This window comes from Rhagoletis zephyria, unplaced genomic scaffold (genome assembly GCF_001687245.7).
Source record: "Rhagoletis zephyria isolate East Lansing unplaced genomic scaffold, Rhagoletis_zephyria_1.1 Rzeph_scaffold_00012, whole genome shotgun sequence".
NCBI lineage: Eukaryota > Metazoa > Arthropoda > Insecta > Diptera > Tephritidae > Rhagoletis > Rhagoletis zephyria.
In genome coordinates, this window is record NW_016157096.1 from 863,733 (window position 1) to 877,929 (window position 14,197).

General features: G+C 35.0%; 1 protein-coding gene across 1 annotated transcript in view; it reads left to right on the forward strand.

The window, feature by feature from the left end:
• Nucleotides 1-12,073, forward strand: part of LOC108359213 (putative fatty acyl-CoA reductase CG5065) — a 15,686-nt gene extending 3,613 nt beyond the window's left edge. The window contains exons 2-10 of the mRNA XM_017610961.1: nucleotides 7,446-7,562; nucleotides 8,196-8,300; nucleotides 8,829-8,972; nucleotides 9,129-9,263; nucleotides 9,465-9,585; nucleotides 9,677-9,976; nucleotides 11,091-11,223; nucleotides 11,456-11,713; nucleotides 11,797-12,073. Of these exons, the coding sequence (XP_017466450.1) occupies nucleotides 7,446-7,562; nucleotides 8,196-8,300; nucleotides 8,829-8,972; nucleotides 9,129-9,263; nucleotides 9,465-9,585; nucleotides 9,677-9,976; nucleotides 11,091-11,223; nucleotides 11,456-11,713; nucleotides 11,797-11,944 (1,461 nt within the window). The 3' untranslated portion in view covers nucleotides 11,945-12,073. The remainder of the gene's footprint in view (nucleotides 1-7,445; nucleotides 7,563-8,195; nucleotides 8,301-8,828; nucleotides 8,973-9,128; nucleotides 9,264-9,464; nucleotides 9,586-9,676; nucleotides 9,977-11,090; nucleotides 11,224-11,455; nucleotides 11,714-11,796) is intronic.
• The last annotated feature ends 2,124 nt before the right edge of the window (nucleotides 12,074-14,197 follow it).

Sequence of the window (14,197 nt, forward strand, 5' to 3'; positions counted from 1 at the left end):
GGACATCAACCAGCCGGGCAGAGGCACCTTCCCCATTAAGGGTCCGGATATTCCAGGTGCATACCCTTAAATCATAGTCCTTTATACGTTTGCCGTGGTCGTCATCAGAAAAAGGGGGTCTCATCCGAGGCTTGTTGGAATTTTTCATTGGGCGGGGTTTTAACGTGGCGGGACCCAAACCCAGCGCACGCGAAGTTTTACGCCTTCTCACTTTAGCTCGCTCCCAAACGGGTGTTTGGTTGCTACCCAGAGGATACGTGGATATAAATATCCGGACGTTGTGAGCTGCGATTTGAACCGTACGCACAAGAATCGCTTCTGGCCACTCCCAGGTAAGGGGCAGTCAAAAGTTTTCCACTTCTGCGCACGGAACCATCCTCCNTGGAACAAATTAACTGACGAGGACCTGCGTGCCAAATGAACTTTTCTCTCAAAGTTTACACTGCTGGCAAATGTAAATAAGGATTAAAATTTAAAAACTAATTAATACAACTAAAGTAAAATCTGTGGAAAATTAACAATAACATACTTTTTGCGCAAAATCTATAAAGGACTCTTCTATTTCTCAAAAAAACCTGGGTAACAGTTATTCGTCGCCACGCTGTATATATTTCATGATCCAATGATCGGATCTAAACCAGATTAGTAAGGGACCACCTCTGAGACACTACCTTTCCGATGCACAAAGAATTATATTATCGAAATCGGTTGACGTGGTCCAAAGTTATGCGGTAACATACATAAAAAAAAAAAAAAAAATATTCCGACCAACTGATAACCACCTCCTTTTTTGGAAGTCGGTTAAAAAAAGAAACACTGAAACATAAAATTCATAAACCAAAATGAAAGTTAAAACACTAATCTATGCAAATGGTAACAAAACTATAACAACTGAGAATTTAAGCTTTGAGTATCAGTTTGAAAGCTCTTGAAGCTTGATAAATAAAAAAAAGCGAAATGTGTTAGAAATAAAAAAAAACAATATGGAAGCTTCTTAAAGGTTAAAGGTCGATAAATTCTGATTAAAAAGTTTAACATTTTGAAGAAACTTGTTTGGGCTTTGTTAGATAGCAAGCTATACTTTCATAAAAAAATAATTAAAATTAAATAAACAAAAAAAAAAGATGTGGCGTCCCTATTTAGTTTCGCGCCANATCTCTCGTACGCGATGAGGGAAAGTAGAGTACGTACTTTGGTGGAGTAATAGCAAGTACGTCAAGTATTTACTCTCTCAACGCCAAGTAGTGTATGTATGCGGAAAAAAAGTAACAATGTGTTGGGAGTAGAGTACAATGCAAGGAGTACTTATTGAATGAAATGCGGCAAATACAATTGCGCTGGACTCTAATACGTATGCAATGCACTACAGAAGCGCACGTGGCAAACACACTCTCTGGTCATTGCTGCTCTACAGCTGTACGTACACATCTTTGTATGTATGTATGTAGGTACTTCCGAAACCCTCCAATCTCTACATTCAGTGTTGGGTAATTACGAAATTCTTTACATAAAAATAAACTTCTAAATATTTAATGTACTCGCGTGCAATTGCTAAGTTTGGCATGTGGCAATATTTGTTTTCATTGCTTTGTTCACTCATTCATCCTCCCCATTGTTATCTGTTTGTTTACATTAATTTGAGGATTAGTATTTTTTTGACGACTAGAACGTTGGCGTAAACCACGACGCGGGACTATGAAACATTTTCAAATGCGGAAAAAATTAACAAATAGATACATAGTATGTACATAGACAACAAAAGTACAATAACTACTTAGTTGAAGAAAAATAATAAAAAAAAGTTAAAGAAATGATAAATGACACTGGGACATTTGTTGCACACGCTCTTTTGAATTCACTAAAGTTTCTATGCTGCTTTTAATTTAGGAAACAATACTAACCGACGTTATTGTGTCGCATGACAATGCCAAAAATCAGGCAAATAGAGAAGATACATATCGTAAAAAGGGGGAAATGAGCATCGAGTGAATCTAAATAGTGTAGCTTAAAATACAAACATAAATATTTTTCTTTAAAATTTTAAAATTGTAGGGAAACCTTGATAAGAATGTACATATATATGTATGTCGATTTAAAAATGGTCCCCAACCTCAGCCGGCAGAGGGATTTTCACAGATACCCTACGCAGACGATTGCTCGGTATTGGGGGCCGTGTTAGGGCTCTTCGGTAAGGAGCATGCAGAAGCGGAGCCACCTATTCGGAACGTCAGAAGGCAGCTCTATAAACTTACGGACGAGATACAGACCTACCTTGCATAGTAGGGTGTTTTTTTTTGGTAATTTTTTTGCTGACTGTGCCACGCAATCTTCCAAAAGTTTGCTAGACATTGTTTTTTATATAGAAAACACTTCCAGCAAAAAAAAAAAAATGCCAACAAATTAATGTGATTTTAAGTAACTTAAAACTCTCATTTTATCATACTAAAATTTAATGAGCTACAAAACTGTATCCTCAAAATCCTTCCTGAAAATCTAAAAAAAAAATAAAAAAAGAACATTATTTGAGATTTTTTTCTAAACTTTAAGACTCTTCGGGCGATCGTATATATTATCCGATCGGAAAACAGTTTAACGCGGTTCAATGTAATCATGTAACGCAACATGTCGAATTTCGAAATCGAAAATTTGATTTTTTTTTGCTGCGACCTATTGCTCATCGACTCCATCCGACCTTGTATGGGCAAGCAACTTTCACGGAAAATAGTCACCATCTTTACACCCATCGCAGAGAAAGAGCATCGGCTGAATCGAGCGTAGCTCTGACGCAATTAAGGTCTGGCTACTGCAGCAAAGTAAAATCGTATTAGTCTGTACTCGACCCCAACATGTCAAACATAATCACATATATTCGGCTAGTGAAGGCATCCCTCGTGACTAGAGATGGGCTCGGGCCAAAAATTTCAACCCCGATCCCGCCCATGCCGAAATTAAATTTTTAAGTACCGAACCCGCCTATGTTTTTTAGAACTGTACCGCGGGTAGCGTGGGTCCCGAAACCTATCACTAAGTTTAGTTCACATGTCTTTCAAATTAATTTTAAGTAATACAAAATCTGGCATCTTCCAATTATTATTATTTTTTGTGTGCCTTGCTGTTCGTTTTCGTATCAATGAAACAAAAAAGTGCTTCTTATTTCATGAAAAGTTTTTAAGGAAGATTTTCTGAATTTACTGAGGTTGTGGGTTTTATCGGGAGTGTCGGGAAAGGATTTTGATCCGACCCCGCCCGCAAATTTTTTAAAGACCTTCCCGATACCGCCCATCGCGGCCATTTTGAAATCAGTGCCGTGGGTCCCGATATCCCGCGTCCATCTTTACTCGTGACACCGTATACCTCTTCACTTATCCCCACCACTTAGCTAACACCCTTCGATCGGTTCCGTCGGAACATAATGTTTCCTGGGCCTACTGTTAGTTGAGTTTGACGTCAACGATTGATAGACTAACCGAGTTAGGAGGTGCTTGGTGGTGCGTAAGCGAACTGAAAACCTTGGACTCAGTGCGGAAAACTAGAGAATGTCTCAAGAGTGTACTTCCAAGTGTTACTTAGATTCGAAAAAGGCGTTGTCATCCTAATCGATGTCTACCATAAGTACCGTTAAGAACCAAACGTTCCAACACAATTCGGAAAAGCATATGTATATACTTAAATATACATAAGTCTCGAAAATAACTCAGATACTGGAAATTTTATAATACCCGTCCGGAGTCCACTTGATATATATGAAGGGAACACTTCTCAATGCTTTTGAACGGCAAAACCGATGGCTTGTGTGATGAAAAAATAGCCATACTAATATATTGGGACGAAGCTCATGTCCCTCGAGTCAACCAAGACGGGGTGAGAACAGTGTAATGTGGCTTAAAAACAATGGAGCTCCTGGAACCGACGGAATACCGGCTGAGTTGCTCAAAGCCGGCCGCGAAGAGCTGGGTGGGCGTATGGACTAACAGCTGGTACAGCAGAGTTTTGGGCTGATAAATAGATTCTCAACTTTGCATGTTTTCACAGCGAGTGAAACAGTAGAAAAGACGCTAGATTAGCAAATCGACCCACAAAATTTGTTCGTCGAGTTTAAAGCCGCTTTTTATGTTTGGATTTCTCGCAATACTTATGCGGTTATCCAAGTCGGAAAGAACCTATCCGCATCGTTGTTGTCGGTAGACAATTTAGAAGCAGAAACGGATGATATTGCACAAATATGAGAAGTCTTTGAAGGTATTCGAGCGAGTTACATATTCTATGTACCCGCACCCAGGCTGAAAACTTTTGAGTTTGAATTGAGTAAAAAATTTGCATAAGGATAATAAAATAATTAGCCACAGTCGCCATAAAACCAACATCTGAGGCGCACATATTCCAACTAACTCAAATCCCAAATCTTATAATTCCATATACTTACCAAAAACGCCCTTATCCTCAGCTGCTTAGCGCAAATCTATAATCTACTCATGTGTGATGCCAGTAAAAGCATTTAAAACACATCGACACCTTCGACGGAAACGGATGCTAGTACGGATGTGGTGCACCCACAAGCAGGATATCTCTATTTACTCAACACATAAGCGCTTGAGTGCAACGGCATGAACTATTTAGTACCAATCACCGTAGATGGGTGAACCTTTAGTACGCAATCTCCTTACAAGTATATGAAGATACTAATATTTGTTGTTTGCTATACTATAAGACGAAGCAGTGTGATACAGCAGCTTGGAAGCAGGCTAGTATGGGGTTTTATGACAGTGCAACTAATACTTATAAAAATAATGAGCGCTATAAAAACGACAAACATTGAGGGGCAACATGCGATTTTTTTTTTTTTTTTTAGATTGGCGCTTACACATATGTTAGTGTTTGGCCGAGCTTCTCCTCCGATTTGTGGCGTGCGCCTTGATGTTGTCACACAAAACGGAGGGACCTACAGTTTTACGCCGACTCCGAACGGCGATTGTATTTTTATGAGAAGCTGTTTTTCATGGCAGAAATACACTCGGAGGTTTGCCATTGCCTGCCGAGGGACGACCGCTGTTAAGAAAAAACCTTTTTTCTATATTTTTTTGCGATGTTGCTTTGACCAGGGTTTGAACCCAGGCGTTGCGGAGTGGAAGCGCGCACTGCTTACCACTACACCACAGCGGCCGACATGCGATTAAGTTAAAATATTCAAGTAAGCAAGGATATACTCATATTTGACATGAGTGGAGTGACTTTTTTATGGTCTCAGTATGCAACGCATTCAAGATGGCGACAACGATTGTGTGGGTTTGCGTGTCTAAGCGGCTATTCCAACCCGCTACTACTTTGTACTCGCGTTCATTTTATTTTAACCTTTAAGTTTGTACTTTTTTTCGTACCACAAGCCTGGACGTGGAGTCTCACAGGCTTCCAAATCTGCGGGACATTGACAGCTATTTCTAGTAAATTTTATAACAAAGACTGTAAGGGTAATATGAGTAAATATGTACATTAGTAAACATCACTCCTATACAAAAGAACTCTGTACTGTTTTCCATTGGAATTATAAAATCTATTATATATTATTATGTATTTAATGTTCGGATCCGCCCGAACTTAGACTTTCTTACTTGTTTTTATTATTTTTATGCAAATTTTTTAAGTTGAAACTTTTTTGTCATCTTAGTTGATATTTTTTTTTTTCAAAAAATTCTTTAAGAATACTATTTTTATTTATAAAAACTGCGTTTTTGGAGGTATTTTCAAATCGGTCCAGCTCACGCAAATCTTAATATTTTTCCGAAATATTTTGGTGCAAGTGTTAAAAAATAATAGATTTTATAATTCCAATTAAAAAACAGTGCCGATTTTTTTTTTGTATGGGGGAGTGATGCAGTCTAATGAACATATTATCTTAATGAAAATATTGAATTTTCATATAAATTTTTTTTGTAAGCAACCGAAAAATATTATCAAAATTAACAAACATTTTCAGTGTTCTTTGACATGAGAGGAAAAAGACCCCTTATCCACGGTTAAAGGTTAACATATGCTCCTACGTCACTTACATCGTCCCATTCTACCACACACACGCACACATATCAGTGTATATTCCCAATGCCGCCAATAATGTGTGAAACAGTGGGAAAGTGGAAGATGCCTAGATGGCGACAACGTCAAGTATTTGGAATGTAGCAAAGAGAGTCCTGTGTTCTGCGTTCCTGCCAGTGCCAAAAAGGGGTTGGTACTTAAATATATATAGCCTGAGCTGGCTAAATATCCCTATGTCCTTTGAGTATTAACTACACCACCTACATAGTCACCTCTCCTGCTATTCCAGGTCTTTTAGCAGCAATTAGTGTATTGTTTATGCCATTTAAAATCGATTTGGGTTTTATTGTTCAAATTACAATTATGTATTCACCTCATTACTTTTGAGTTGATAATCATGTATTGCATGTAAAGTGCGAAAAGCTCACTGAGTCAACTAGTAAAAGAGTTGATGAAAAAGTTTAAAAGAGTTGGGGGGGTAAGTGTAAAGGCTGCATGTGTACTAGAAACGTAGCACTTTCGTGCTTCAGTGTGCACACATACCAGTGCATATGTAGTATATATTTAGGCGTTAGCTCATTGTGTGGCGCTTATATGAGCCTTATACTCTACATTCATTTGCACGGTAATTGTGTTTAATTGCTCTTGTTTTCGTTGTTGTAGTCATCGTGCGGGATTTCGTTGGTAGTTTTTTTTTGTTGTTTTTAATATGTTTCTTTCCTTCTTTAGCATTTCTGACATTTTAATGACCTCGCCTGGCAGCTGCTAGTCAGCTACTGTCGCCACCGTTTAGTAGAATTATTGTTTTAATTTTTGCTAGCAGCGGTGATATGTGAGGATTTAGAATGTGTTCCTACATACATACGAGTAAAGTCAATCCAATGTATGTATGTACGTATACATGACATGCATGCCAGCGCGCATTGCTCCCGATGATCTCAGCACCTACGGCGCTTGGTGATTTGAATGTTCGACGCTTCAAAAAATGCGGTGCGAATGGTTTAAGGTACATACAGACTTACGTTTTTTAGCATATCCTTGGGAGACTAAGTTCTGCAGATTTAAGCAATTTTATAAGAGTCAAAGATTTATGTTTTTATTGGTGATAACAGAAAAAACCATAAACTCAAATGTGTCTCAAAACTAATAAATTTAGTTAGACAACATTTTAATTATCGTTTTCCCAAGTAGGCTTTAAAATGTATCTTCACTTCAAATACATTGTTTGGGCCAAAATTTTGAAAATAAACAAAGAATGGTTTACTGCCCTTAATGTAGTTCTAAGAAGAGTTTAGGTATTTTTAATTTAACGTTGAAAGATATTAAAAATGCGTTCTTTCAAACCCAGCTCTCATAACTAATTTGTAATATAATATTTTTTTTTTTAACTAAGCAAATATTCTGTTTTCTTTTTCCAGGTTCTTGTTGAAAAATTATTACGTTCATGTCCAGATATAAAAAATATTTATCTACTAATACGACCAAAACGAGGACAAGAAGTCTCAGCGCGTCTGAATGAGCTGCTTAATGCACCGGTAAGTAAAAATACATCAGTTTAGTGCAAATGAAAATGTAAAATTTTAACTTAAAAAATTTTTTATTTTTTTAATTGAATGAAGAATAAATCAATTATGTATACATGTATGTAATTGAAAAATATACATTATTCCTAAAATATGGTTCGTAATAGATAAATTTCGGATTTTTATACAAACAGCGAGCCAAAAAAATATGTACCACATGACTATAAGCAAAATGTATAAATTTGTACAAAATTTGTCGTATGTTACATTTTTACGAAATTCACTTTTTGATGCAACTTTGTTTTACAACCATTCCATTCGACGAAATTCTCTCCTTTCGTTGTGTTTATACGTTTAAAGTTTGCGTTTTTTATTAAGCCGTTGGAATGTACTTACGAGCATAGAATTGCATATTAATATATGGATATATATAAAATGGAATCGATTGTATTATTTCATGCCAAGTATTCAATTCTTCTTTGATGATTAAAGTTGCTCATACGCCCCGGCATTTATATTTGCGGAATTTTTAATAGTGCATACATATATGTACATATACCCAATTTAACAGCAGGAATAGTAAAACTTAAAAACTTCAAAGTAAAATTTTATTTAAAATCTCGTTTCCTTTCTCATCATCTAAAGCTTTTCGAGACATTGCGAAGGGAGAAACCAAAGGAATTGAGTAAAGTGATTCCTATATCCGGTGATATAACATCCGAGGAATTGGGCATCTGCGAAAATGATCAGGTAATTACAAGCATTTTAAGTTAGATAAACTAGCCATTTTTCTATAATTACAAGCTGTAAAAATTTGGAATTAGTAATTACCTATTATAATTATAAAATGTATTATAATCTAAGACTTTCGCCAAAATGTTACGGAAAAATTCTAAGATTTTCGTGTGCTAGCCCCCAAAAATCGAATTATGTATATTACTGCAATTTATATAGTTTTTATTTTTATTTACCGTTTTTGCTTATTTCTGTCACCTGAGGTGATTTTGTAGAAAAAATATATGTATGTATTTAGAAACTAACTTTATTAAAAAAAAATCAATTTTGTGACTTACTTTCAAATGTGTCCAGCTCACGTAAATCTTAATATTTTTTCAGAAATATTTTGGCAGAGGTATTAAAATATTAAAAATTTTTTAATTCCGATGGAAAAAACATACCGATTTTTTATTTTTTTTTTTTGTGGAGAGTGATGCACCGTTATGGGCACATGCCGCTCGAAATTCTGTATGCATCAAAATTAACATCATTTATTTGCAGGCGCTACTCTGTCGCACAGTATCCATTGTATTCCATTCAGCTGCCACTGTCAAATTCGATGAAAAGCTCAAATTATCTGTCACAATCAATATGCTTGGGACAAAGCGTTTGGTTGAGTTGTGCCATCGCATGATGTCCTTAGATGTAAGTATAGGAAATTAAATAAAAAAAAATTGAAATTCAAAGATTTACGAGATGATTTACATACATACATTCATATAAACAAATATCTTCAGAGATAAAAAAAACGTATTTTTATTTAAGGCTTCATTTTAATAGTTGCGATTATAACTTTTCCAGGCACTTATACACGTCTCCACTGCCTATTGCAATTGCGATAGAACCGAGGTATCAGAGGTTATATATGCACCACCCTATAATCCCGATGATATTATTTCACTGATCAATTGGCTTCCTGAGGATATGCTCGATCAGGTAATTTTCAAAAAAAAAAAATACATATAATAAATAAAAGAAAAAAAATGAAATAAAAATACAAAAAAGGTAGGCTCGCGCAGTTATATGTATGTAGCTGTTTGGATTCCTAAACTGCTAAAAAATTATCACTAGCGCCTTTGTGTGATTCTACTCGTACTTTATTCATCAGCCAACAAATTTCCTTCATTCCATTTTCAGCTGACACCATCGCTGATTGGTAAACGCCCAAATACGTATACATTTACGAAAGCCTTAGCGGAGCATATGTTACTCAAAGAAGCTGGTAATCTGCCCGTTGCCATTGTGCGGCCATCGATTGGTGAGTGTACATAGCATTTTATGCTTACTTTATATTTTGTTGTATGTGTTTTAACTAAATTCTCTCTTCGTCCTTCATCTTCTTCCTGCAGTAATTGCCAGCTTGAATGAACCCTTCGCCGGTTGGGTTGACAATTTTAATGGTCCAACTGGTTTGGTAGCAGCCGTCGGTAAAGGTCTATTCCGTACAATAATGTGTGAAAAGAATTATGTTGCCGACATGGTACCTGTCGATATTGTGATTAATTTAATGATTGCCGCAGCATGGCGTACAGCGACGAGAAAATCCGATAATTTGGCGATATATAATTGTTGTACCGGACAACGACATCCCATACAATGGGGTGAATTTGTGAAATATGCCATGAAACATGTGCGAAAACATCCATTGGGTGAGTCCAAAGAAAAATATATATACATACCTATTTCTCGATTGCAGGCCGCGGTAAGACAATACGCCGATTATGCACAACCAGAAATATAATCCCATAGGCTCTCTAGCGTCCTTTTCTCGTCGAGTAGCATTCCTGGAAATGAGGTTGCTGATCAGTTAGCCAGGGTAGGTTGCACGTTGGCCTCAACCAAGGACCAGAAAACGTGTCAAAAGACGCGCTCGGTGTGCGGCTGTTGGACTCAAAGGGCTCGTATAAAACCTAAAAAAAAAACACAACCTTTTAGAAACCCAAAAAACTGACGTTGCGCGTCTAGTAGCAGTTCTTACTGCACACTGATAGAATAGTATCCACGCCACAAAGGCGACCAGAACTGGCTAATAGAAAAAAGTTGTGTTGCACCATGACAATGGTTGCGAAGTTTTAATACATCCACTGTATAGCCCGGACCTTGCACCGCCAGACTTCCAGTTGTTTCGGTAAAAAAACTCTCTTAATGGTAAAAAATTTACCTACCGAAGAGCCATTGGAAAGCACTTGACCAAGTTTTTCACCGATAAGCCACAGAAGTTCTACACCGATGGAATTATGAAGCTACCCGAAAAATTGCTAAGGCCATAGATATCAGTGGCTAATATGTACTTCATTAAAATTGATTTTGAATTAAGATTTTGTTTTCCAATAGAGTAATTTTTTTAATAAAGATTTTTTTTCAATTAATAAATTTGTGTTAATATAGTAAGTTTTTTTAGTACACACCTTTTTTTTTTGTTAATTTTCCCAAAAATCCGCGTTGACTTTTTATATGACCAAATATTTTGGTTATTTTCACATTTTTTATATCTTTTTTGCTTAATTCTCCAGTTTCATTAGTTTCTTCTTTCTACCAAAAAATTGCAAAAGCCATGTACTTTACCTATGTACTTGATTAAAATGGATTTTAAATTAAGTTTTTTTTAAATTTACCTAAAAATCCGGCCTTTTTATATTACCCAATATTTTTGTTATTTTCACCAAATATTTCCTCCTTTTTGTTGCTTAGTTCTACAGTTTCATTAATTACTTTCCGCTGTAATATCCTGTTTAAACCTTCCATTCTATTTCTAATCTACAGAGGGCTGCCTGTGGTATCCGACCGGTGTGTTACGCATGAATCGTCCATTGAATGCAGCACATGGCTTCCTCGTACACTACTTACCGGCCTATATATTGGATATTGTTGCGCGACTAATGGGCAAGAAGCCATTGTAAGTACATTCACACATCCATACGTTGGGAAAGACCGACATGCATATATTTAAAGCAAATACACTTACTTTTGTAAATGGAAACAATTTTATGCGTTTACCACCTCTTCGTTTTCTCCTGCTTAAATATTTGCCTACTCCCGATGCTTGCATATACTTACATACATTCATATCTACAAATCGGAATTTTTTTCTTTTTAATTCTTTCACTTTTTTGCACGAATTCCCTTAGCATGGCAAATATCCAAAATAAAATTGCCAAAGCTGTGGGTTGTTTGGAATACTTTGCCACGCACCAGTGGCGATTCAAGGATGACAATGTGCACGCACTACTCAATGCGCTGAGTCAGAAGGATCGCGAAACGTTTGTGTTCGATGTACGCACCATTGACTGGGAGAACTATGTGGAACGTTATGTATTGGGCTATAGGGAATTCTTATTTAAGCAACGTCCAGAATCGCTACCTGCGTGTCGAAAGCGTATGATGCGGTAAGTCTATTAAGTGAAATGGAAAAATTAAATAACTTTGTGCTACTCCTTAACTTGTGCGATTTTCTTGTCATTCACAATAGATTATACTATCTGCATCAGCTGACCAAAGTCGTCGCGGTGATGTGCACTTGGCGCTTCCTAATGGCGCATTCGAAGCGTCTGAATGCATTGTGGACAGCATTTTTACAGAATGTATTCAAGTTAATACGATTAATACCATTTTTGTAATATTCGATCGAGGAGAAAAATTGATAGGATGGTGAAGCAAATACTTTGCTGATATAGTTGCATAAATAATTGAATTACTTGTATTAAAACAATAAGAAAAAAATTATAATTAATACAACTTATACATATATAAATACATAAATATATTTTTTGTTATTGTTTTTCTATATTTTATGGCAGTTAAGTTTAAAATTAACTTAAATATTTTCAATTATTATTTTTGTATTGTAATAAAATTGTAATCGAACGAAGCTGAAAAATATAAATAAAAATAAAAATCAATTAACAAAAAATTATGTCGAAGGGTTATTAGTAGTAAAAAGTAAAATATGTATTTAATATATGAAACAGCTATAATAACAAGTAATGCGTAGACATATTAGTGCGTGAAATTAAGTGGAAAACAAAAATTAAATATAAAAATAAATTACCGATTGCAATTACGCTATTGCATATATAGTATAGCGAAAAATTAAGATATGTGGTACCAAATAAAGGAACAAATATATTATAAAAATATTCGAACAACCGATTTTTGTATAAATTTATGAGATGCATGTCAGCTACTACTTTTTGTATTCAAACCTTCTTTTCATTCCCAGTGTTTAGGCTACAAATTTACTAAATTTTACTACAAAAAATTCTACTAAACATTAAAACATAGAAATTAACAGAAAATTGTATTTATAGTAGTGTACGATGTTTTTTGTTTGCAAATTAAAGCCAGCAAATAAGCAAAATGCAAAAAAAAGAATGAGTTTTTGCCTTTAGGAATTATTTAATTTTTTGTCATGCAAAGCAACAAAAGCAATTTTATTGGAATATAATATAATTAGGTGAATGAAGAAAAAATACTATTAAGTATGAAAACATAAACACACATACATAGGTACATACATTAACATATACATACATACATACTTGAGAAATATTTGCAATAAAGACACTAGCATGTGAAATAAAATAGTTTAAATTATAATAAAATGAAATTGTAGTTTAAATAAACACAAATTGAAGTAAAAAGCAGAAAAAAACTTATAAACATTAAATTTAAACAACATTAAAGCGCATGAGTAATAAATAAAGACCATTTAAAGCCGAATAGCGTTAGTAGTTTTACAAAGTAAATAAAATTTAAAATTTGGTTAAAAAGTATTTGAAATAATAAAAAGCAGGAGAAGCAAAAAATAAGATGAAGAAAATACTAAAAGCTGAAAGGAAAAAGTGTAAAAGCATAACTACTACATAAACTGAAAAGCATTGTAAGCATAAATTAAAAACAATTACAAAAAAATAAATAGCAGCATGTCTTATTATGAACGAAAAATAATAATAAAAATATATAGAAATGCAGAAATTTTAAGAAAGCATTAAGTTTACATACATGAAGCAACATGTGCAGTCAGCGTCAGTTTACAAGTATAAGTAGACAAAGAAAAAAAAATTACATAAGCAAAGTATATAAAAAAAAACAATACAAAACAAATAAAATGCTTGTTATAAATTACTTTACATTAAAAAAGAAAAGTGAACACAAAAAATGTAATAGCGAACTAAATTTATGCATTAAAATTATGAGAATAAAAATTAAAAAGTATGAAATAAAATAAAAAAGTGAAAAAATATGATCTTTCTATTGCTTGCACTGTCGCTCAGTGGTGCCAAACTGGAATTTACTGTTGAAAATAGTCCATAGCCAACCAGCAAAAAATAAAAATTATAAAAAATCTACGCGAATTCTTAGCCACCTGGACAAAAGATAATCAGTCGTATGTTACTTTCGGCAGGTTTCGGGGAATCGCAAATAAAGTCTGGAATGCAATTTCTCAAAAACTTGAAGATAGATTTTCTGCAAAGTGTCGGAGGATGTTACTGGTCCACGCAGTTCTTAAATTATTTTATTTGTATTGTACATTGTTAACTATTTTTGAATTTATGAAGGACTCTCTTTAGTAAAACTTTGTCGTATGCGACAATTTTGCAACCACTGTATAGCATACGATAAAATGTGATGACAATTTGTACTAAATTAACGATAACTTTTAGTCAATATCTCGTAAAAAAATTACCGGCAAGCCCGGCAAAAACCATTTTCGGTGGCCACTCTATAAGCTGCCGCGGAAACATTTTTTTGAATTTTTCGCTTCCTGCCCTTAGGCATCGGCTACATTTCCGTGGACGGAAGTTTTGTCCAAAGATTTCCGGCAGGCCGGCAAAAATCAATTTCAGTGGCCAACTCGACATTTTCTACCA